This window comes from Gossypium hirsutum, chromosome D01, assembly GCF_007990345.1.
Source record: "Gossypium hirsutum isolate 1008001.06 chromosome D01, Gossypium_hirsutum_v2.1, whole genome shotgun sequence".
NCBI classification, from domain to species: domain Eukaryota; kingdom Viridiplantae; phylum Streptophyta; class Magnoliopsida; order Malvales; family Malvaceae; genus Gossypium; species Gossypium hirsutum.
The window spans coordinates 38,707,041-38,734,073 of NC_053437.1; the positions used below are offsets into that span (position 1 = coordinate 38,707,041).

The window sequence follows — 27,033 nt, forward strand, 5'->3', positions numbered from 1 at the left end:
TTTTGCATCTAATTTCCTAAATCGTACACTTCTATTTAAGAGGAAAATTATTAATGAATAAAGGGAATTGAAAGCTCCAGTAATTAACGTAGGAAACTTCCTCAGAGTTCGACAACCATAAGCAAAAGTAGGAACTGATATAAAGGCAAAGATCCTCTCTTTGAATTTGATTTTTTGTGCTACTAGTTTGGATACTCGATCCCAAACTCAGGACTATAAAAAGTTGGCATCAAAGCCAAGCCACAATGGACATTTCAAAGAACTATACGTACAACTATTTGAAGAAATTTGGGATTCTTATTCCAAGATTCTCAGGATTTGACAAACCAATCTGAAGAACTATATGTACAACTATTTGATTTTGTATCTACAACAGACATTTTAGTTTTAAAAGGGAGATTTTTCTTTCTTATTATAGTTTACTTTTATGTGTGCATAAGGCAGGAAAGTAACGCTGTAAAATTCCTCATAGTTTCTCTTAGAATTTCTTCATGATACATACCAACTTATATTACAAACTCATGGTACTAACCTCAAGAACCGGAAGATAGGGAAAACCCTTTAGAGTTGATATTCTATTTTTGCTGGCAGCTAAAACCTGTGCAGGAAATATGAACTAAACTTTATCAATATTATGCAATAAACAGCCAGAATTATATAACAAATAACCAATAATAAGCAAACAATCAAAATAGGTTATAACCTGTAGTCGAGGTTGACTTGCCATTGCAAGGGATTTCAACTTGTTTTGAGCAACAGAGAGAAACTAGAGAAAGACAGGGAACAAGAAGGAAAATGTACAAAATTTAGAAGGCTAAAATAAATTTTAAATCTTAACATGATCTCAAAGATAAATACTGCTTCAAGAGCTCACCTCCAAGTTCGGTAGCTGAGGTAAACTTATAAGTGAAGTGATTTGATTCCCAGCAAGATATAATTGCTACACAAGCAATAAATATGTTAGAACCTTGAAGCATTGAGGACATTGACGTTTGCTCTCGTCATTCAAGAAAGACAAACCTGTAGGGCTTTGCAATTCGCAAGAGGTTCAAATCCAGGCCCTTTGAAATCATTAAAGCTCAAATCAAGAACCTGGAAAGATTTTACTCTCATCAATTCCCAATTTATTCAAAAAGATAAATATAATAAATTAGTTCTTAAACAAAGCAGGTAAAAGACAAAAATGTGTAATTCAAATTATCAAACCTTCACTCGTGTCAATATTTCAACTCCTTCCAGTGTTGATAAGAGATTGTCTCTGAGATAAACAAACTGCCAAACAAAATAATTAGCAGAAGGAACAACAATATGAAATTCAACGGAACTTCTCCAGTAACATTCTAATCTCATCCCATAATACAGCCAATATGAACAATAAAATCTCCACTTCAGTTCCTAAGTTCCTCATCCCTGCCTCAAACTGAGTTCTAGTCTAGATAAACAATTTCAAGTACACATGCTTTATAGTTATACAAAGTTGAAGATATCAAAATTAGGTCAAACCTAACAAATAAGGCCTAAAAATAGAAAAACCCCAAACAATGGAGCAACAGATATAAGCCATACACCAGCAACCTAAGTGCTAAGTTTCGTGTTAGACCCTAAGTGTATGGATGTTCTATGATATTTTACAAAGGGAAAAAAAAACGTAAATTGTTTGATATGGAGCAACTTCAAATGAAAAAAAACATACAAAATTTCTAATAAAATTGGATAAATTTATATAAGGATGCCTGGCAAAAGAATTAGTTTACCTCTAGATTTGGTGACAAGTTCAACCCACCAGCATTAAGGTTGCGCACTCTATGGCCCCTAAGATCCAATCTCTGATAATGCAGTGGAAAAACAAAACAACTGTATCAATTAGAAGCTTAGCCAGAAGACATATGGCATTTTATGAGGATCACTAAAAAGTCATAGAGAATACAATATGCACACACAAAGATATATATATATATACAGAGAGAGAGAGAGAGAGAGAGAGATGGGTAAAAGAGATGTACATCTATGTAGATAAATTTACAAAATCATCAAAAGAGAACTACAACTTTGATAACATATGAACTACTTGCAGATAGCCACTTGGAGAATAGGGATTAACTGCTCATCTTAAGCATGTCTAGGCTAAAGCTAGGGTATTCCTAGTATGTTCAATGGTTAGGGGTTCATCCATGAGGAAATCACCAGAAAATTGAAATCTCCAGTACATAGTTGATTCAAAGACAATTTTTTCTCACTACAATCATCCTTACAATGGTCACTTAAAGAAATCCTATAAAACAGATAAGGCAGCAAAGATCAACATAACAAGGATAATTTATATGTTTTCCAGAATGGAAACAAACTTTCAATATGGAAAATCCACTGTCAAGTGTTCAGGTAGAAATAAAGAGAAAAACCAATGCCACTAAAACATTTTAAGTTCTTTATTCATAAATCATAATCATATCGCAAATGCAGAGGCAATGTAAATCAGATCCTAGAAAGCAGACTGCATAGGTCCAAAAGCGCACCTACAATAATCATACCTAAATTGCGGACAACATTATTCTTAACATGCTGATGAATACCATAAGACATTCAGTGATGTAATAGATATTCTTACCACATCATCACCAGCTTTGATCTCCACCTGAGGAAGAACAATGAAATGTGAATCTCTACTTTCTGGGGTCGCTGCTTTCTTCCGCCCAGATAAATTAGAACTCCTATCCAGGGATGATGACAAAGACCCAGATCTTAAACCACTGGATACTGTAGGTGACCGTGTGATTGGAGAAGAAACCTTTGAGATTGTCTTCTTGCTGGCGCTACTGGCAGTGCTGTCCAGTGATGAAGAACTAATCTTTTTCAAGGATGAAGAGGCTGACGACGATGGCTTTACAGTGGACTTTCTCAGAGTTTTTTGTATACTTGTACCAGACGCAGTCGATGTACTTAAACTTCGACCCACAGGTGACACTGGAACCGACTTCCTAGTCTCTGAAAGGTTTGCTCGGGGTGTTAGTTTTGTTGCCGATGAAGACAGTGAACTTCCTCTGAGTTCTGGTAGGGACCGCCTAACTGACTCAGTAGCCAACAGGGTGGAGGGTTTCTTGCCTGCAATAGAACTAGTATTGTTTTGCTGTCTTGCAGTAGAGGCTGATGACTTCTCAGACAAGCCTCCTGTGCTGTTCCTTCTTGTCACGGCAACAGAATTGGATGATCTCAATGAAGAAGATACAGTTGATCTAGCAAAACCTGAACTTAATTCAGATCCATTTCTAGTATCACTTCTCTTTCTGGTTGAATTAGCCGGTGCTGAGACTTTTGGCTTTGCTGCTTCACTAGATTTCCCAGGTTTAGCAACCTTAGTCACACTTTCTGCAGGACTTTCAGCGAAATGGTGGTCCAAATTTAGGGGCTTTATCACCGGATCTTCACCAGGTTGTGCTTCGGGGTCCTCCATTTTAAGCTACAATACTAGTTCTAGCAAATAAGAAACAAAAGTGTCCTTCAGCCCCCTAAAAGCACTAATCAAAAACTCAAAACTGATACTTTCACAAACTGTTGCCCGTTTGAGAAAATACCAAATGACAAAAGCAGAAAGGAACTAAACGGAGCAGCGGAAAATAAATTTGGGACTCCTTATCTGAGCCACTCTAACCAAAATAATCTTTAAATTGCGGTTGCCTCAAAAGCAAACCAAAAAAGAAAAACCCAAATTCCTCTTTATTTTTCGTTTCCATTGCAATATGAGAGGTGAGTGTGCCCAGTTTGGTGACCGACAAAACATGGTTAAAAAGGAAACGAAAGCAAAAATGTATTGACTTTAAGCGTTAATAATTCACACTCACTGTAACCGATGCTTATGTAAGTTGTCTCTTTCCTTCCTTTAAAACCAAACCGAAATAATAAAAAAATTATACAAAACAAAAATGGGAGCTCTTTTTCCTTCCCACTTCCTTCACTTTTCTTATCTACCAAACGGATAACAATGCAACCAAAGTGGAAACATAATTACGCCAACCTTTTCAAAAGAAAGATTGTTCTAAGAAAATGACTTACAAAGAACAAGGTTCGGCAGATAAGTAGGTATGAGAATTAGAGGTAGAGAAAGATAATGGTTGGATCTAGTAGACAATGCAGGTTGTTCAGCAAAAATTAAGTGTTTTTACTCAGATCTAACGGGGAGAAGAGGGAAAAGAGGAAAGAAAGAACAGAAAAAGAAGTCTTACCTAAATGTACAGCAATGTAGATCCGGAGAAGAGTACTATTACAACTAGGGTTTTTATATTTTAGCATAAAATAAGATATAAATTTGTTAAGATGGGGCAAAAAGCAAAGCAGGAAAAAGGTTGAAGAAGATAAGACGAGCTGAGAGAAAAAGAAAAAGGAAAATGGAAGCTTAGTCGTTGAAAAGCAATGCAGAGAGGAAAGGGTGCTGCTTATGTAAGTGCGAGTGTTTGTTTTATTGTCTTCAAATTATTTCTGTTTGTAGTGATTAAAATCGCGGAAAATAGAAAACTTACTGTTTAAAAAAAAATCTGGCGAGTCCACTCAGTCAGAACTCTACACGTGACTCGAACTGTTTTCTTTCTGGATAATGTTTTCGAAAATAATTTTCATTTTTTTTTTCTGGAATGTTTGCTGACGTATAAATTACTCATGAATGAAAATTATAGAAAATGAAGAGAGGAAAAAATTTATTATTAGAAGTCGCCTTTAGAATGGACAAACATTAAAAAATACAATATTTACTCAAGTTCCCCTTACCCTTAACCCAAAATAATTTAGGAGATATTAAAAATTTAGACTTAAACCATGAGTCTTAAAGAAATATTAATTAACGTTAATAATAAGTTAGATGAAGTCTTTAATAATAATAATAATATAGAATCTGATGTAGATTTAGGTCCTTTATACTATGGTAATGGTAAGGATAATATTTTAGTTTTATTCGAAGAAAAAAATATTTCTTCTGATGAATCAACATCTATGTTAAAAAATTATAAAAAACATAAAAAACGTAAAAAAGATGATAAACAAAAAAGAATATGATTTCCAGTCCTATAAAACCATTATAGAACATTGGAAAGAAAAATTTACTAATACTAATGATCAACTTGAAAAAGTTGAATATTTAAAACTAATAGAAGAACTTTATGAAAAACATAAAGATCTATTCAGTATGTTTAATTATCATTATATGTTAAAATATGATGATAGTAGTAGTTCAAGTAATTTTGAAAACACAGAATTATTTAAGAAACAATCTGATGAAGAAAAAACTTCAACAGATCAGGATGAAGATATAAAAGTCTCAACTTATAATTCTGATGAAGAAACCACTTCATCCGAAGATGAAACTATAGACATCCCGAAACCCATGGATACTGCAAATCCTTATAATATAAAATTTGATAAAAATGAAAAAATATTTTTATTAGAAAACTCTAGAAACACTAGAATTGAAAAAGTAAAAACTATTATTCAACAAATGAAAATTGGAAAAAATGATATTATTACTTTTTCAAATTTTCAACCTAAGAAATATTATACTTATATTGAAATTAATTTTCAATTTAGATAGTATAAAAAATATTCTTTACATGCTTTATTAGACACTGGAGCTACAACAAGTACTTGCAGAAAAAATGTTATTCCTATAGAAAAATGGGAATCTATGAATAATCCTATAAGAGCAATAGGAATAGATGGTAACGAAACTATAATCCAATACAAAGCTAGAAATGTACCAATCTACATAAACAATGTTAGATTTGTTATTCCTAAAATTTTGTGTTTTCCTGAAATGCATGGAGACATATTACTAGGAAATAATTTTATATATCAACACTTACCTTTTTCTATTGATAGAAATTTTGTTATTCTATCTGTAGAAAATTTCTTAGTGGAAATACCACTTGTTGGAAACCATAAATTTGTGTGTGATCAAAATTTTAACCAACAAGGAAAGAACAAATTAAACAACTAGAAACAAATCATTGGTTGTTTAAAATTCTCGAAAATAATTTTAGTGAAGAACCATTAAAATTATGGAAAAACAGTCCTAGATACTGTGAAATAAAACTGATAAATCCTAATAAAATCATTAGGGTTAAGCCTATACTCTATACTAAACAAGATATAGAAGAATTTGATGTTCAAATAAATGAACTATTAGAAAAATGATTAATAGAAAAAACTAATATTCCTCATTCCAGTCCAGCTTTTATGGTAAGAAACCATGCTGAAATTAAAAGAGGTAAAGCTAGAATAGTTATTAATTATAAAAGATTAAATCAAAATACTATTTTTGATGGATATTTTATTCCAAGAAAAGAAGTTTTAATTAATCAAGCTAAACATGCTAAATACTTTAGTAAATTTGATTGTAAATCGGGATTTTGGCAAATCATGTTTACCGATGAATCAAAACCTTTAACAGCTTTTAGTGTCCCTAATGGTCATTATCAATGGAAGGTAATGCCATTTGGTTTATGCAATGCCCCACAAATCTTCCAAAGATGGATGGATTCCATTTTTGATAAGTATAAAAGATTTTGTGTGGTATATATAGATGATATCTTAGTCTTTTCAGAAACACTTGAAAAGCATAGAAAACATCTAAATATTATTTCTCAAGAATTCCTAAAACATGGAATTATACTAAGCCCTAAAAAGATAGAGCTAGAAAAAACAAAGATTGAATTTTTAGGATTAAAATTATTTGCAGACGGTCTTCAACTCCAAGATCATATTATTGTAAAGATAAAAGAATTCCCTGAAAAAATTGAGGATAAAAAACAACTTCAACAATTTTTGGGAATTGTTAATTATGGTAGAAATTTTTTTCATAACTTATCTGAAAAATAGGTGAGTTATATGAAAAATTAAAAAAGAATATATCTTTTAGCTGGTCTAAAAAAGATTCAGAAATTATTAAAAATTTAAAATCTGAAATAAATCAGAATCCTAAAGTTTATTTACCTAAACAAGGTGATAAATTAGTTTTAGAAACTGATGCATCCCAAAACTATTGGGGATGTATTTTAAAGGCTAAAACCACTAATAATGAATAATTAATATGTGGCTATAGTTCTGGAAAATTTAAACCAAATGAGGTTAATTATGTAATATATGAGAAAGAACTTTTAGCTATTAAAAAAGGAATAAAAACATTCCCTATATATTTAACACCTGAAAAATTTATTATAAAAACTGATCATCAGGCAGTAAAGCAATTTCTAACTAACAACAGTTTAGAAACTGTACCAAGAAGAATTAGGAGGTATAATGATTTATGTACTTTTAATTTTGAAGTTATATATATAAAAAGTGCTGAGAATATTCTTGCTGATTTTTTGAGCAGGCCTTTTAATGGATAGAGGTAAAAACCCTCTAAAAGAAACTGCCAGTGAATGGACTACTGTTCACAAAAAACCCCAACAAAGGGAAAGCAAAATCAAACTCCAAAAAAGGATTTGTACCTGCACAAATACCATTTTATCCTAACCAAGGATATTATGTGTCTTATCCAATGGTAAACCAACCACTTGGACCAAATGTTTCAAAATATCTGATGGTAAACTAACCAGTTGGAAACAGTTTTTCAAACATGGTGTATCAATCACCAATGTCTCAATATTTGAATTTAGCATCACAAACTAGAGGTGTCCATGGGCCGGGCAGCCCGCCCGAAATATGGGAGGGTTCGAGTAAAAATATAGGCCAGAAATATGGGTTTGGGCAAAAAAACGAGGCCCATTTAGAAAATGGGCCAGGCCTTGGGCACCACTTTTTTGGCTCAGGCCCGGCCCGAATTTAATAAAAATATATATTTTTTTATTTTTTAATTTTAAAATATTTTTAAAATACTTTTTTTTATTTTTTATTTTTAAAATTATTATTTGGTGTTTATTAAAAAATGGGCCAGGCCGGGCTCGGGCTTAGGATTTTATTCCCGGGCTGGGCTTGGACAAAATTCTAGGCCCATATTTCGGGCTGGGCCGGGCTCCGGCCTAGGAGGCTAGCCGAAATTTTTTCTGGGCCCAGCCCGGCCCATGGACACCTCTATCACAAACCAGTTATACTGAAATCATCAAAGGCTCGGAAAATTTGTTGAAAAAAACAACAAATTGAAGAAGAAAAAGAAATTTCAAAAAAAAAAGATTTTTATAATCTTGGTTTATCACCAGAAAATTATTATTTTATAAATGAGATATGGAAAACCCATATTTCAAATCAAAGAGCTAATTTCAGAAGAGCTCTTACCATATTTTCATTATTTTTAGTTGAAAAAACAACTAAGGAAAATAAAGCTGAAGATTTATTATTAAAATCAGTTTTATATCGAGATTGGGATGAATTCCAACTCTTTATAATGGATATTAAGGAGATAAATAATCTTCTTGATACTATTCAATATTTTATTCATAAAGGAAAAAGCAGCCCTTTTATGAATAAGGTATTTAGAATCTGTTTACATAACAAATCTAGACAGATTTGTCCATTGGAAATATTCAACAAAATAAATGATATGATCTGCAATCAGCAGAATCAATTTAGAAAAACTTTTTCTGAATATTTTCTTCAATCTTATGTTTTTACCAATTTTATTGGAAATAGTATTCCAACTATAAAATTTAGATTGGATCATGAACTATTTGATATAACAAGTATTGAATAGGGATTTGTTAGAGAAATAGTAGTACAAAATCTCTCTTTTCATCTTCTAAAAGATTTTCCAGCAATAGTAAAATCTTTTTTACAATCCATCATAAGCAATGATGATTTTTTTCTATTATTTTTATATCCAAATTAGTACTCTTATTGGTATACCTGAAAAAGAAAGATTTTTTCAGCCATATCAAATTTGGTATTTTCATACCATGATTGGCAGTGCTCGATTATCAGCCTTAAATGAAGATAAAGAACACTTGACAACAACAATTGACCAGTGTGAGAAAGATTTAAGCTATTATCAAATCCAAACTGGAATTGATTTAATGGCTAAAGCCAGATATCTTATTCAAGAAAGAAATTATCGACTCAGAACTGATGGAAGAAGGATAATGGCGTATTATTCCAGAATTAGTGATAAATATGAAGAATCCATTTGTCTACTAAAAAAGATAGCAGAAATGGATATAGAAGATTTCCCACCTCATATTTTGCAACAAATCAAAAATACATAGGAAAATTGTCATCAAGATATATCTACAATTCATCACTATGGATGACATCAACAAAGATGGCAACATGGATTGATGATGCAAGCAATGATGGAAGCAACCATTAATGCTAAAGACAAAAAGTCTTAATCGTCATAAAAAAATAATGAGGTAAGCAGTGACAAAAGCGGCCATGACACAAGCAGTGATGGAAGTAGTCATAATTGCAAGCATGCTACGTGGAATCAAACATGACCATGCAAAAGGACATGAGATGTGGAAGCAACCACATCCATTAGAAGTCGAATCCTTATCAGAAACACTGTTCGAGATTCAAAATACGATTGTATAGAATTTTTTAATCTCCTCTATAAATAGGAGGAAAGATCAATTGTATATATATCTTGTAAATTACCAAATAATTTCTTTTTTGGTTTTCTCTTGTAAACTTTTCCTTTTTGTAATAAAACAGTCTATCTTTCCTTCCGTTCATACTCTCAAAATACCTTCACTCCCCCTCGTTGGTATCAGAGCTGCCGGTGTAACGAGTTTTTGGAGAAATAATATCGTAATATTCATTGTAAGTTTTTATTTTTCTAAGTTATATAATAAGGTCAGTTCTGTAGAAGAAAAAGTAAATAATTGAGGAGATATTAAAAATTTAGACTCATGGTTTAAGTCTAAATTTTTAATATCTCCTAAATTATTTACTTTTTCTTCTACAGAACTGACCTTATTATACAACTTAGAAAAATAAAAAAAGTCATATCAACAAGACTATTGATACCCTTACTCAGAGATGAAATGTTGTTTTCATTTTTAGAGTCTATATGCGTAATATGATTACAAGTTTTATCTTGAAATTGAAACTCAATTTGTTCCATAATGTTTGTTCCTGGTACCTAAGACCGTCTATTATCTATATCGTCTTCACACAACGCCTAACGTCCTCTCTGGACTCAACGACAATAAGAAGACAGAATAACAAATATATGGGTTTTGAAACAAACAACTGTGAAACAAACAGAAATGCAAATCAAAAATAAAAACTTACAATGAATATTACAATATTATTTCTCCAGAAACTCGTTACACCGGCACCTCTGATACCAACGAGGGGGAGTGAAGGTATTTTGAGAGTATGAGCGGAAGGGAAGATAGACTCTTTATGCTTTTCATAAAGTTCTTCTATTAGTTTTAAATATTCAACTCTTTCAAGTTGATCATTAGTATTAGTAAATTTTTCTTTCCAATGTTCTATAAGGGTTTTATAGGTCTGGAAATCATATTCTTTTTGTTTATCATCTTTTTTATGTTTTTTTTATGTTTTTTTTATAATTTTTTAACATAGATGTTGATTCATCAGAAGAAGTGTTTTCTTCTTCGGATAAAACTAAAATATTATCCTTACCATTACCAGAGTATAAATGACCTAAATCTACATCAGATTCTATATTATTATTATTATTAAAGACTTCATCTAACTTATTATTAACATTAATTAATTTTTCTTTAGACTCATGGTTTAGGTCTAAATTTTTAATATCTCCTAAATTATTTACTTTTTCTTCTACAGAACTGAAATATTAATATTATTTTCAGCACAAAAGTGGCCATGACACAAGTAATGATGGAAGCAGTCATAAATGCAAGCATGCTACGTGGAATCAATCATGACCATGCAAAAGGACATGAGACGTGAAGCAACCACATCCATTAGAAGCTAAATCCTTATCAAAAACACTGTTCGTGATTCAAAATACGATTGTATAGAATTTTTTAATCTCCTCTATAAATAGGAGGAAAGATCAATTGTATAGATATCTTGTAAATTACGAAATACTTTCCTTTTTAGTTTTCTCTTGTAAACTTTTCCTTTTTGTAATAAAATAGTCTATCTTAAACCATCACTACTTGTGTCATGGCCACTTTTGTCACTACTTACCTCATCATTGTTTTGATGACTTCCACATTGCCAAACCTTTTTTATTGGTATGTGGATTAAGTTGTTATCTTTGTTGACATCAACCTTCTTGCATATTATTGAGATTCATTTCTTCAATTTCGTCCAAATGTAAAGAATCTAATGAAAGTCTTGGTGGTGGGTTCCAAGTCTCTCATGTATTTTTGATTTTTTCTATAATATGAGATGGAAATTTTTCTAATTCCATGTCAGCTATCTTTTTTAACAGCTTCACAGATTCCTCATCTCTATCCTCCTGGATGTTTCCATTAGGAAAGGCCAATATCCTTCTTCCATCCGTCCATAATTTATAAACATCATCATGGAAAAGATAATGGGCTTGTGATAATAAATCAATTCCTGTTTGGACTTGATAATGATCAAATTTATTATAACATTCATCAATAGTTTTTGACAAATGTTCTTTGTCTTCATTAACCGCAGATAATTGGAGGGTTCCAATCATCTTTTTAATGATCCAAATTTGATACGGCTGATAAAATTTTTCTTTTTCAGCTATACCTATTAAACTACTAATTTCAATATGAAAATAATAAAAGAAATCATCATTGTTTATGATGCTTTGTAAAACAGATTTTACTATAGCAGGAAATTCTGTTAAAAGATTAAAAGAAAAGTTTTGTACAACTACTTCCTTAGTAAAACCCCATTCAATATTGGTTATATCAAATGGTTTATGACTAATCTGTATTTTAAAGTAGGAAATTCATTATCTAGATAATCATTAAAAACATATGCTTGTAGAAAATATTTTAAAAAAGCTTTTTGAAATTGAATTTGCTGTCTACAAATTACTTCATTTATTTTTGTGAATATTTCTACTGGTAATAATTTCCTAGCTTTATTATACATACATATTCTAAATACTTTATTCATAATAGGATTATTTTTTCCTTTATGAATAAAATATTGAATAGTATCAAGAAAATTATTTATCTCCTTAATATCCATCATAAAGAGTTGGAAATCATCCCAATCTCGATATAAAACTGATTTTAATAATAAATCTTCAACTTCATTTTCCTTAGTTGTTTTTCCAACTAAAAATAATGAAAATCTGGTAACAGCTCTTTTGAAATTAGCTCTTTGATTTGAAATATGGGTTTTCCATATCTCATTTATAAAATCATAATTTTCTGGTGATAAACCGGGATTATAAAAATCTTTTATTTTTGAAATTTCTTTTTCTTCTTCAATTTGTTGTGTTTTCAACAAATTTTCCGAACCTTTGATGATTTCAGCATAACTGGTTTGTGATGCTAAATTCAAATTTTGAGACATTGGTGATGGATAAAAGTGGATATTGAGAGTATGAGAGGAAGGGATTTTGAGAGTATGAGCGGAAGGGAAGATAGACTGTTTTATTACAAAAAGGAAAAATTTACAAGAGAAAACTAAAAAAGAAAGTATTTGGTAATTTACAAGATATCTATACAACTGATCTTTCCTCCTATTTATAGAGGAGATTAAAAAATTCTATCCAATCGCATTTTGAATCTCGAACAGTGTTTCTGATAAGGATTCGGCTTCTAATGGATGTGGTTGCTTCCACGTCCTGTTGCATGGTCATGGTTGATTCCACGTAGCATGCTTGCATTTATGACTGCTTCCATCACTGCTTGTGTCATGGCCGCTTTTGTCACTGCTTACCTCATCATTGTTTTGATGACGATTAAGACTTTTTGTCTTTAGCATTAATGGTTGCTTCCATCATTGCTTGCATCATCAATACATGTTGCCATCTTTGTTGATGTCATCCATAGTGATGAATAGTAGATATATCTTGATGACAATTTTTTTTATGTATTTTTGATTTGTTGCAAAATATGAGGTGGGAAATCTTCTATATCCATTTCTGCTATCTTTTTTAGTAGACAAATCGATTCTTCATCTTTATCACTAATTCTGGAATAATACGCCATTATCCTTCTTCCATCAGTTCTGAGTCGATAATTTCTTTCTTGAATAAGATATCTGGCTTTAGCCATTAAATCAATTCCAGTTTGGATTTGATAATAGCTTAAATCTTTCTGACACTTGTCAATTGTTGTTGTCAAGTGTTCTTTATCTTCATTTAAGGCTGATAATCGAGGACTGCTAATCACGGTATGAAAATACCAAATTTGATATGGCTGAAAAAATCTTTCCTTTTCAGATATACCAATAAGAGTACTAATTTGGATATAAAAATAATAGAAAAAATCATCATTGCTTATGATGGATTGTAAAAAAGATTTTACTATTACTGGAAAATCTTTTAGAAGATGAAAATAGAGATTTTGTACTACTATTTCTCTAACAAATCCCTATTCAATACTTGTTATATCAAATTGTTCATGATCCAATCTAAATTCTATAGTTGGAATACTATTTCCAATAAAATTGATAAAAACATAAGATGGGAGAAAATATTCAGAAAAAGTTTTTCTAAATTGATCCTGCTGATTGCAGATCATATGATTTATTTTGTTGAATATTTCCAATGGACAAATCTGTCTAGATTTGTTATGTAAACAGATTCTAAATACCTTATTCATAAAAGGACTATTTTTTTCCTTTATGAATAAAATATTGAATAGTATCAAGAAAATTATTTATCTCCTTAATATCCATCATAAAGAGTTGGATTTCAACCCAATCTCGATATAAAACTAATTTTAATAATAAAGCTTCAGCTTCATTTTCCTTAGTTGTTTTTTCAACTAAAAATAATGAAAATCTGGTAAGAGCTCTTCTGAAATTAGCTCTTTGATTTGAAATATGAGTTTTCCATATCTCATTTATAAAATCATAATTTTTTGGTGATAAATCAGGATTATAAAAATATTTTATTTTTGAAATTTCTTTTTCTTCTTCAATTTGTTGTTTTTTCAACAAATTTTCCGAACCTTTGATGATTTCAACATAATTGGTTTGTGATGCTAAATTCAAATCTTGAGACATTGGTGATTGATACACCATGTTTGAAAAATTGTTTCCAACTAGTTGGTTTACCATTGGATAAGACACATAATATCATTGGTTAGGATAAAATGGTATTTGTGCAAGTACAAATCCTTTTTTGGAGTTTTATTCTACTTTCCCTTTGTTGGGCTTTCTGTGAACGATAGTCCATTCACCTACAGTTTCTTTTAGAGGGTTTTTACCTCTATCCATTAAAAGGCTTGCTTCAAATAATCAACAATTATTAGTAATAAATCACAAATATTTGCTAAACTAATTAATTTTTAATTAGTGTAAATTTTTTATTACACACAATTTTATTATTATTTTCCAGTGGAATTTCCACCAAATTTTCTTCTATTGATAGCCAAATAGAATGTTTATCTATAGCAAAAGGTAAATATCTACAAATAATATATCTCCCTACATATTAGGAAAACATACTATTTTAGGAATCACAAATCTGACATTGTTTATGTAGATTGGTATATTTTTAGCTTTATAATTTGTAATGGTTTTACTACCATCTATTCCCATTATTTTAATGTGTTTTTTCATTAATTCCCATTTTTCTATAGGAATCGGATTTTTTCTGCAACTACAAATTGTAGCTCCAGTATCTATCAAGGCATTTAGAGAATATTTTTTATATTTTTGAAATTGGAATGTAACTTTGATATTTATTCCAACTTTTGACTTTTTATCAATTGTTGAAGTTTGAATTTCTTCCATTCTAGTTTTTCTAGAATTATTACTAGGTTCAGTAGGAAATATAGGAATTTGAACAGTTTTAATTCCTATTGGTGTACTATTTGTACTAATATTATCCTCTTCTTCTTCTGGTTGAGAACTAGAGGGTAAAACTAAATTTTCATTTGTATTTGTTATACAATTGTTTTTAAAATACAATTTATTGCCTGGCGACATATATTCTATTGTACTTACTGGTTTAGAAGTACTAGAACTATTAATTCTTTCCATCATCCAATCTCTTGGTATTGATAGATCTCTGAAATCTAATAATTTCGGCTGAATTTCAGTAGTAAACCTATTTGGTTCAAAAAGTTGAATAATTTTGTTATTAATCTCTTTTATTTCTACTTCTGCCGTATTTGTATATTCATTAATAGAAGTCCAACTGATTACCAGATCTTCTGCTAAATCATTAATATCAGAATTTTTTGTCTGAATCCTAAGACAAAGACACTCTTCTATTAGAGGGTCTGTAATGGAAATAAAGTAGTTTGGTTTAACTTTAAATCCTATTACGCCTGTATGTAAATTAGACTGAATTCCTCTAATAAGTGCTTTTATTGGATTTTCAAATCTTTTATCTAAAAGAACCGCTATTATAGGAATGTCGTGACCTCTCCTAAATAAGGCTCTAATAGTGATCATGATTATACCTAAATGTATATATCTGACCTGAGGATATTTCTTTTTAATCCTCTTGATTTTATCTTTAGTAAAGAGAGGAATTTCTGTTAATCCTCCTCTTGTATCTTTAGCGACTGTGTTACCGTTAATTTTTTCTATATGTCTCTGAGTCCATATTTTAAACTTAGAGATTTTGTATATTTCTTCTTTAGAAATATGATTTTTATTAATCTTTTCTATCATTTCATCAGAAAAGTCTTTTTCTTCTCCAATTAAATTACCTAATTTAATATACTATTTTTCAGAATTAGGAATTTCTTCTAATTGATTATTAGAACTACTTCCTATATTAAACATAAATATATATATTCGTCGTTATTATCAGAATCTGTTTCTGATATTAACTCATATAGTATTTCTTCAGGATTTATTTCCTTTTGAAAACATATTTCTAAATCTTGTTCTTCAAGGCTTTTTATCATTTTCCTAGCATTTTTTCCTTTATTAGGATAATTGCTAGCTATATGACCTTCTTCATCACAAATAAAACATTTGCAAATTTGTTTCTTTGGTTTAGAAGTTTTTCTCCTAACCACTTTTTGATTTTTACCAGAAAATTTTTTATTGCCTGGTTTCCATTTTCTTAATTTATGTTTTTTATGCTTTTTAAAAGTATTAGGAAATATTTATTTACATCCAAATTCCCATTCATTTTCTAGTATCTTATTACAATACCTATCGCTTAATTTATGCTTAACTTGTTTAGCAGCCTTACTTTCAAACAATGTAAAGTTATTCTTTCTCTTACAAAGTTTATCCTATTACCTATAGAATCTAAGTTTTCTATTGGAAGACCAGATGATTTACTATGCTTTTCTAAATAAGATATATATTTGTTTATACATATCTCATCCTAGGGTGGGAATTTGGAAGACCAAAATTCTATTGGAAGACCAAAATTCTATATTTTCATTTTTTAACTTTTGATATTCATGAAGAAATTTCTTAGAAAAATCTTCTAAATATCTAATATCACATAATTTAATCTTTGAAAGGATATAACTAGATGTGCTATCTTGATCTTTTTTGTCAAAATACCCACAAAATTTTGTTTTTAGAATTAATGTTAATCCTTTTAAAAGATCTTTAGGGGTTCCTATCTGGTTGATTAATTGCCCCTTTTGTTCTTTACCTTTCTCAGACTCTTCCTATCTTCCAAGAAATTGTAGAACATCTCCTTGAAATGTTCCAATAAAGTAATTTAAAATTTTTTCTTTTGACCATGTGTTGTTGTTTACAACAATAGCCATTGATTGTCCCCAATCATCTATAGTTTTTTCATAGTTTGAAATAGGAGTATTAGACAAATCTAAATTTATTCCTCCTTGGGCCACATTTCTTTTATTTAAATCATCTATTCTTGGTTGAACAGGTTGATTAGAAGTTTCTTCTGGGTATTCAGGTTTTACCTCATTAGTAGCTATATTTTCAGTTTTGTTACCAAAAATTCTTATAGTATCTTTATCAATTTCAATATTTTTGTTTAAAGACCTAAGATAATCATCTGTTTGATTATCTGGCTCTATTTTTCTTTTTCCATATGGATATGTTGAATCAGTATCCATGGGTTCCGGGATGTCTATAGTTTCATATTCGGATGAAGTGGTTTCTTCATCAGAATTATAAGTTGAGACTTTTATGTCTTCATCCTGATCTGTTGAAGTTTTTTCTTGATCAGATTGTTTCTTAAATAATTCTGTGTTTTCAGAATTACTTGAACTGCTACTATCATCATATTTTAACATATAATGATAATTAAACATACTGAATAGATCTTTAATTAATGAAACTAAATTAAACTAACATAAAATATTAATTATTTAATTAGTATCCTCGTTGGTAACTTCTTTAATGAAACTAAATAAAATAAAACAAATTGTCACAACTTTTTGTGTAGCTAGTTTTATTTAGATTCTTTTTGTTGGCATTATTTACATTATTTTCGGCAACAAATTGAGGTTAAATTAGCAGAAAATGTCACTTTTTTTTAATTAGGCCCTTGGGCCATTTTTTTTATTTAGAGAAATAGGTCGTTTTTAGGAGAGAGAAAGGGAAAGCACGTTATTTCTACACAAATGGTAGGAAAGTCACCCAACTCTCTCTTAAAAACCCTAACCATTTTTAATTTTTTAGGGTTAGAGTTTAAGGCTTGGTTTATATTTTAGGGTTTAGGGTTTTCGGCTAAACCCCCAGAGGTTCATGGGTAGATTTGAAGGATCGGGGATGTGATAACGCGCCTCAAAACAGATACATTTCATATGTTATTACGGGATAGGACTATCACCTCAGAAACCCATTGTGGGGAAATCTGGTTTCGGGGTAATAATGCTTGATACGATCAGGGGTCAAAGCCTAAATGTAGGTTCCAGTCGACGGTTGTGACGCGGTCACGGGTTTGAGTATAACCGGGGGCTAGGTGACGATCGTTACACAGTTAAAATTTTAAGCTTTTTGGATACCCGCAAACGATGTCGTATATATATACCATACCTAATATTGAGACCATAATCATACGAAAAAACTCTAGGGACTTCTGGTGTAATCAACGTAAATTTTTTCTCTATTTCCAGGCAGCTTATATCTTTGACCTTTCATTCTTATTCAAAGGATGACACCAATGTGGACACAATAGGGCTCTCAGGTGGAGAGCAGATGTTCCAACACAGTAGAGGTCAAACTCGGGTCGACACAATAGTGGTTGTAATTATTAATGGCTTGTTTAATGAAGACAACCATCGTCGCCCAGAAAGGAACGTCACATTTACTACACCGCAACAGCCGCTCGCCGCTTGAGAGTCCTCTTGCATCCATGACGGTATCGGCCTTCAAATAAGAAGGAAGGTTAAAGGTATCGATTGCCTAAAAATGGAGAAAAAATTATACCGATTATAGTGGGAACCCTAGAGTTTTTCCGTATGAAAATGCCTTTGAACTTCTGTATGGTATTTATAGGGCATCATTTTTGGGTATCCGAATAGATTGACCTCGTGGCCGCATAACGACCGTCAATTAGCTCCCCGTTATACCTCAATCCATTACTGCATAATAGCCGTCGATAGAGGCCTCCACGTAGACTTCCACCATTGACCGTCAAAAGTAAAACCACCTCGAACCTAACTTCTTCGGGATATGCTTCGGAGGTAATAGTCCCTAATCGGCATGATATATAAAATGTCTGTAGCTTAGAGCGATATCGCATCACCGACGACTCAAGAATACCTTGAACATTAAAGAAATATTTTTAACGACTGGAATTGTTAGCACCTTAAAATGATTTATAGAGTAGAGATGGAGAGTGTGTGGTAGAAGATGTTTGAGGGGCAATGAAGTTTGGTGTGTGAGACCTCTTTTATAGGCACAAGAAAGGGTCCATTTGCAAAAATAAATCATTTTATTGAAAACGAGTTTGAGGAGTAAATCACATATTTGAAATGTGGTTAAAGCAGATGAAAAATATGAGGAGTCAAACTTTTAATTTTGGGCAGAAGAAATTTTGTTAGAGAAAGCACGCCCAGCAGGACGAGCCTTCCTATTGACATGGTAGCCTCTAGGATCCCACCCATCATCGGTACTACTTACAACATGTGGGATCGAACTACCACAAAAAATATCCTTTAGAAACTGAGCGAGACCTAGTCATTGACACGGGTTTGTAGTTCCAACTATTTAATATATACATTACAGTGCTTCCACTATTCAGCTGTTTGCTCATTGCACTAACAGGTAAGCATTTCTCGACAGGTTACAAGCTTGTCCAACATCAGTTCCATGAAATGCTGAACAACTAGAGTACCATCAATGCATACAGTGCAGCATACTTAACGAATATATCATTCCAACAATATACGTAATTGTACGATGGGGCTTACGATACGGACATATGATGTTAAACTTAACAGAGTGCATCAATTTTGTACTGAAAGGGACGTATCATTTGCCAATGACCTCGGTTGTGAAGGAAACATACTTCCCCCTAGCCACTCTGTTTCAAAAAAGGGTGATGGCGTATGTTGGACAGATAGTAGGCAGTGGTACATGGTGCGATGACGTTATGAAGGAGATCCAACGAAAAACAACGAGGGCAAACACTATGTATGTAGTTTGCCACTCACATCAGAACCTCGATTTTTGAGTCATGGAGCACACTACGCTCGACCAGGACATGTCGACAACATCTTATCGTATGAACCAACTATAGGGACTTGGGATTATTAGAGATTCCAAGCACTTCGGTTCCCATACGCACATGCGATTGTTGCATGTGGGAACGTACGAATTGAGTACGCGCTTTACATCAATGATATCTACCGACTAGAAGGGTGACAGGGGATTGTGCGCGGACCAAGATTGAGTTGTCAAGTCACGGGAAACTCCTACGAAACTCTAGACGATCAGATCTGAAACGAAACAGAGAATTAAAGTTAGATCCGATTAGATCTGAACAAAAAATCCCCAAATCAATCAATGGACAGCAAGAACTAAAACGCCCTAAGAGATGACAATTCTTGGAAGCCAAGAACCCGAATTTGAGTTTAGAGAGAAACCCCAAATAGCCGAACCTATCAGCACCAAGAACAAATTAAAATCAGATCACAAAGAACAATCAGATTAAATAGAGTCCTAGGGTTTGAGACGACAAGAGAAGTAAAGAATTCTGAATCAAAAACAATTATTGATACTCAAGAACGTTGCGAATTTTCCCAACACGAATCAGCAAGTTAATTTTCCCAAAACAGCAGATCAAACTCCAAATCCCAGCAAGCCGAATTTAATCAGAATTGGAAGGAATAATCGGCAAGATCAATGGAAAAGATGAATGGATGCTCGATTCTTGCTACCAAGAAGTGTGTCGATCAGTTTCTTTAACGTTGAAGAAGGCTGGAAACACAACAAGAAAACTAAAGAAGTTAGGATATGAAATCGGCACAAAACAGAAATTAAAAATAGATTGAACAACAAGAAAATAAAGATAAAGTCCTAAGAAGCCTTGAAATCCCGAAAGATTCCACAACTCCCTTCAAACGGCTCTAATCTCCCCTCCACTGAAGATCAATGGCAAGAAGAAGGCTGAAGATGGTTCTCACAATAAAAAAGATTGGTAAAACTACTTCTAAAGAAAACTCAAGAGAAAATTCTTGGAGAACTCAAAGAGAATTTTCACTCAAAATAAATTTGAAATTTTTTTTATGTAATTATAATGTGTTTGACAATGTGGCCAGCCATGCCTATTAAGAGGCCTTCTAACTATTTCCCTAATCTCATTAGGAAAACTAAAAAAACCCTAATTAATAAATTGAGAGGGAAAATTCGACCAAGGCATTTAATGGGCTGCTTGGGCCGAATTTGTACATATATAATAATCCCAAAGTCTAAAAATTAAACTAGGTATTTAAACAATTAAAATTTTACAAATTGGGCCACTTTAATAATTTGGCCTGATTTTCAACTAAGTATGGTTTGAATTTCTTGGTTGGGCTTGGAACCTCTTATTGGGCCTTACCTTTAAGAACTTGGGCTTGTAGTCCATCTCCTACCAAAATTGGTTCGTTGATGCTCGTAACGGAGATCCAATGCACGTTAGCTGTAATATTCGGTTTCTTGGACCAAGATTTCCAAGATTTGAAATCTTGATTTTCTTGATTCTTGAAATCGCTCCAAACAGCAAAATTAGGACAAGATTCGGTTTCTTGATTTTCTTGAAAACAAGAAAGTGAATCTTGATTTTCTTTTTCTTTCGTGTACGCATTTAAGGCCTTGCTAACAAATTCTTGAATGGTTCCATTTAGTTTTGAATGCATTTGTCTGGCCTTTGACCTCGTTATTGGGCCTTATGGTAATTTGAGCCCATCATGTTCTTGAGCTTGGGTTGGGCCTTTGTGACTCGTATCATTCCCCTCTTCCGCAAAAAGATTCGTCCTCGAATCTGAAAAATCAAATGGGGATAAGTCAGCCACATTGAAAGTAGAACTTACATTGTACTCACCGGGTAGATCAATTTTATAGGCATTATCGTTGATCCGCTCGAGTACTTGGAAAGGCCCATCGCCCCTTGGGTCCAACTTGGTCTTTATTTTTGCAGGAAATCGTTCTTTCCTCATATGGACCCAAACCCAATCCCCGGGTTCTAGGACAACCCGTTTGCGCCCCTTGTTTGATTTGTTGGTGTTGGCGTCATTTGTTTTGGCTATTCGTTGCCTAGCCTTCTCGTGTAAGGATTTCACCAACTCAGCTTTTTATTTGCCATCTAAATTAACAATATGTTCAAGTGGTAATGGCGCAAGATCAAGTACTGTTAGTGGGTTAAAACCAAAAACAAGTTCAAATGGAGAATAACCAGTTGTAGAATGAATAGATCTATTATATGCAAATTCAACAAATGGTAGGCATTCTTCCCAATTTCTAATGTTCTTTCCCACAACAGATCGTAACAAGGTTCCTAAGATTCGATTAACTACTTCAGTTTGGCCATCAGTTTGGGGGTCACATGTAGTGGAATAAAGTAATTTCGTACCAAGCTTACCCCACAATACCTTCCAAAAGTGGCTAAGGAAGTTGACATTTCTGTCAGAAACAATTGTTTTAGGGATGCCATGAAGTCTTACCACCTCTTTAAAAAATAATTTTGCCACATGTGTACCATCATCTGTTTTGTGACAAGGAATAAAATGTGCCATCTTTGAAAACCTGTCAACAACAACAAATATACTATCTCTTCCTTTCTTAGTTCGAGGCAAGCCTAGAATAAAATCCATGGATAAGTCTACCCAAGGTGAAGTAGGAATCGGTAAAGGAGTGTAAAGGCCATGAGGCATTACCTTAGATTTTGCTTGTTTACATGTAATGCACTTAGAACATACCTTTTCGACATCCTTCTTCATATGTGGCCAATGGAAGTGTTCTTGCAAGATGTCTAGTGTTTTGGCTACTCCAAAATGTCCCATTAAACCCCCACTATGGGCCCCATGAATCAATAAGTCTCTCATGAAACACTTTGGTATACACAACCTGTTTATACGAAAAAGAAAACCATCTACAAGATAAAACTTGTCAAAAGTAGTATGTCCACAATTTCTATAGGTATGGCCGAAATCAGCATCATCATCATATAACTCCTTAATATGTTCAATCCCTAATACTTTAGCATTCAATGTAGTTATTAAAGCATATCGTCTAGACAAAGCATCCGCAACTACATTATCTTTACCTGTTTTATATTTTATCACATAGGGGAATGTTTTAATGAATTCTACCCATCGGGCATGCCATTTACTCAACTTACCTTGTCCCTTTAACCACTTAAGGGATTCATGATCTGTATGTATGAAAAACTCATTAGGTAGCAAATAATGTTGCCATACTTGAAATGCACGAACCAATGCCAATAGTTCTTTGTCATAAGTTGAGTAGTTTAATTGTGCACCATTCAATTTTTCACTAAAATAAGCAATTGGTTGCTTATCTTGCATTAAAACGACGCCAATGCCAATTCCTGAAGCATCACACTTAAGTTCAAAAGTATTAGTAAAATCAGGTAATTTAAGAAGAGGAGCAGAACATAACTTAGCTTTTAGGGTCTGAAAAGCCTTTTCTTGGGTTTCACCCCATTTGAAACCCACAGATTTCTTTATAACCTCTGTTAATGGGGCAGCAACAGTAGAGAAATCTTTCACAAATCGTCTATAAAAACTAGCTAAACCGTGGAAAGATCTCACCTCAGTTACCGATTTAGGAGTCGGCCACTCCTTGATTGCCTTGACTTTGTCCTCATCGACATGAATACCTTGAGCACTAACTATGAAACCTAAGAATATTAGCTTATCACAATAGAATGTGCATTTATGAAGGTTGGCAAACAACTTTTCTGCTCGCAGAATATCTAAAACGGTTCTAACATGGAAAACATGATCATCTAATGTCTTGGAGTAAATTAAAATATCATCAAAGTAAACTACTACAAATTTACCCAAGTGAAGCCATAAAACGTGATTCATTAATCTCATAAATGTACTCGATGCATTAGTAAGGTCGAAAGGCATAACTAACCTTTCATACAATCCAAATTTTGTTTTAAAGGCTGTTTTCCATTCATCCCCTTCCCTCATTCAAATTTGATGATAACCGCTTTTTAAATCAATTTTGGTGAATATAATTGAACCATGTAATTCGTCAAGCATATCATCAAGTTTAGGAATTGGATGTCTATACTTTACCATTATTTTGTTGATTGGGCGGCAATCAACACACATTCTATACGTACCATCTTTATTCGGTACCAATAAGACAGGAACGGTACAGGGGCTTAGGCTCTCAAGAATGTACCCTTTGTCTAGTAACTCCTCAACTTGCCTTTGCAATTTTTTTGTCTCCTCGGGATTGCTTCTATAGGCTGGTCGATTTGGTATTGAAGCTCTGGGTACTAAGTCAATTTGATGCTCTATCCCACGTAAAGGTGGTAAATCTTTAGGGGCCTCACTAAAAACATCCTCATAATCTTGCAAAAGACACTGAAAAACACTAGGCAAATTTTTGTTAATGTCAGATAAAGATAACTAATTTTTCCTAAACCTCACAAGGATACAAGGCTGTTTATTTACTAGGGCTCTCTGCACATCTTTTTTTGTTGCCTTCAAATAATGTCAGATAAAGATAACTAATTTTTCCTAAACCTCACAAGGATACAAGGCTGTTTATTTACTAGGGCTCTCTGCACATCTTTTTTTGTTGCCTTCAAATTTTTTTCTCTCATTTTACCACTTGTGGATTCACTCACCTTTGGGCTTTTTTGATTTTGACTTTTTTCACTACTAGCCTCTTTTCTCTCTGTCTTTTGTATTTGTCCTTTCTCCCTTACCCCCTCGTAAAATTTCATCATCTTTAATAGATCTTTATATACATCAGTGGGATTTAAAGGAGCAAAGGTGAATTTTCAGCCTTTAAACATAAGGGAGTATGGATTAAGTTTACCTTGGTGTGTAACATTGCGATCAAATTGCCAAGGTCGTCCAAGGAGCAAGTGTGCCGCATGCATTGGGACCACATCACACCATACTTCATCCTCATAATTACCGAGCTTAAAAGTGACCAAGGACTGTTTCGTAACTTTAACTTCGGAGCATTCATTAAGCCACTGAAGGTGATATGGCTTAGGGTATTTGGTACAAGGCAACTTTAAAGAATCCACCAAATAGCTACTCACTACATTCGAGCAACTCCCACTATCAATAATGAGTGAACATAAGTTACCTTTAATAAAACACTGAGAATGGAAAATATTTGTCCTTTGGCTATCATCATCTTTCATCTAAATGTTAAGGGTTCGGTGAACTACAAGGCATTGAAAATTAGCAAAGTCCCATTATTTTGGTGGTTCGACCAACTCTTTGCCATTATCACTGTCATCCACAAGTTCTGGCATATTTGGATCTGTTTTATCAGAGTCGAAAGTGTACTCACCATTATCTTTCAGAAGAAGTAATCTCGTGTTAGGGCATTCCTTACTATAATGACCTCGCCCTTTGCACTTAAAGCATTCAATCTCACGAGTCCTCTTCACATTCGAATCACCTAAATTGGGCTGCTTAGAAGGTGTTTGCGCTTTAATAGGAGCCCCTTTTTTCCAATCTGATTGCTTGCTTCCATTACTCAAAGAAGACTTATTAGTAACAAAAGGTGATTTTGAACTTTTAAAATCAGAATTGGAAGTGTTACCTCTGTAATATTGTGAAGCAGAGAAGGAGCCAAACCTTTGTTCCTTTAATTGCTGCTCGATCTCAATGGCTTTATGAACTACTTCTTCTAAATCAATGTAAGTTTGTAGCCGCAATGTATTACCTATTTGCCTATTCAAACCATCAATAAATCGAACCATAGTTGTTTCATCATCCTCCTCCACATTAGCTTTCTGAATGAGCATCTCCATCTCTTTAAAATATTCATCCACCGTCCTACTACCTTGAACAAGTCTTCTAAGCTTTATATTTCTCTATAGTAATGAGGTGGTATAAATCTTTTACGCATAATTTGTTTCAAATCATCTCATGTCGCAATCTCACCTTCATAATTCCGATGGCGATTTATCCCAAGTTGAGTCCACCAACTTAATGCATAATCTGAAAATTCTAGCATTGCTAACGCTACCTTTTCATCCTCCGGACATTTATAATTACGAAACATAAGTTCAATTTTAGATTCCCATTCACAATAAGCTTCTGGATCATTCTTACCATGAAATTGAGGAATTGTGAACTTTGATTTTGCCAAAGAGGGTTGCCCACGATCATGAAAATCATAATCAGTTCTAAGGACACGTCGAGGAGTGCTCCTATGAGTAGGAGGCTGGTTATCCACATCTTCTTTAATTGGATCTCGATACTGAGGCTCTTAATTCAATCGCACCTCATTGATAGTAGCACTCAAAGTTTGAAGTAAGGCAGCCTGTTCGTCTAACTGTTGTTGGAATTTTGTAAATGTGTCATAGACATCATTATGGTCATTATCACCTTGACCAATCCTAGACATTTTCAAAAACTTGCAAAACAAACACTCAACACTTAAAAAGGAAAATTAGCAAACCTCACCGTTAATCACTCAAAAAGAAAAATCAAATTCTCAATGAGGTAGAATTTAGTCTTGTGAGTTCTTTAGTAGAGTCTATATCAATCAATTAGAAAGTGTATGAACCGAAACTACCAAAGAATCCTAATTGCCCTAAGATGTCAAAAACTGACGAGACACCAATTGATTTGTGTTGCACCGAGGAAGAATTGTGCACACCTTAAAATCCTACTAACACAAGAAAAAAGAAGGTGTTAGATAGTGTAAAGGGAGAATAAAGGCAAAACAAATGAAAACCTACAGCTAAGAATCAATAAAAATTGCTGAAATCCAAAAACCCGAAAAACTGTGAAGTAACTTGACAACTTCGTTCGAGGTGTTCCCGATCTCCAAAAATCACGAAATTTAAACTAGAATGTCCTTACATATTTTATATTTGATCTGGAAAGTTACAGCCCTAAACTCAACCCGCTGAATATTTTTTAAAATTTTTACTTAATTTCATATTTTTCAATTTTTTTGACTTTTTTCCTCTGATTTTTTTGTGGGAAATATTTTTTAATATTCTACCACAGTGCCACAAATATGCATGTAAAATGTCAGACCAATTGGAAAATGTTTACCCACTTAAATGAATTTTTTTCGTAAAATTTTTTCTAGGTAAAAACTGCTGTTTAATGTTTTTTAAAAGGAGATCAGTTTAGAAATCACCCAAGAACACCCAAAACGTCCAAAATATGATACCAAATGATAGGGGGTTGCGCACGAATAAAGATCGAGTTGTCAAGTCACAGGAAACTCCTACGAAACTCTAGACGATCAGATCTGAAACGAAACAGAGAATTAAAGTAAGATCCGATTAGATCTGAACACAAAATCCCCAAATCAATCAATGGACAGCAAGAATTAAAACGCCCTAAGAGATGACAATTCTTGGAAGCCAAGAACCCAATTTTGAGT

General features: G+C 32.9%; 1 protein-coding gene across 4 annotated transcripts in view; it reads right to left on the reverse strand.

Annotated features, from left to right (window-relative positions):
* The window catches only part of LOC107921982 (187-kDa microtubule-associated protein AIR9), a 28,813-nt gene extending 24,327 nt beyond the window's left edge, over nt 1-4,486 (reverse strand). For 3 of the 4 annotated variants that reach the window (XM_016851781.2, XM_016851780.2, XM_016851782.2), the window contains exons 1-8: nt 4,218-4,486; nt 2,606-3,468; nt 1,755-1,826; nt 1,207-1,272; nt 1,021-1,092; nt 875-940; nt 704-766; nt 533-598 (exon numbers count right to left, since the gene is read on the reverse strand). In XM_016851781.2, coding sequence (XP_016707270.2) covers nt 533-598; nt 704-766; nt 875-940; nt 1,021-1,092; nt 1,207-1,272; nt 1,755-1,826; nt 2,606-3,448 — 1,248 coding nt within the window. In that variant the 5' untranslated portion in view covers nt 3,449-3,468; nt 4,218-4,486. Of the gene's footprint in view, nt 1-532; nt 599-703; nt 767-874; nt 941-1,020; nt 1,093-1,206; nt 1,273-1,754; nt 1,827-2,605; nt 3,469-4,047; nt 4,065-4,217 lie in introns of those variants that run through there. The other variant, XM_041087798.1, reaches the window with a different exon arrangement.
* Between the last annotated feature and the right edge of the window lie 22,547 nt (nt 4,487-27,033).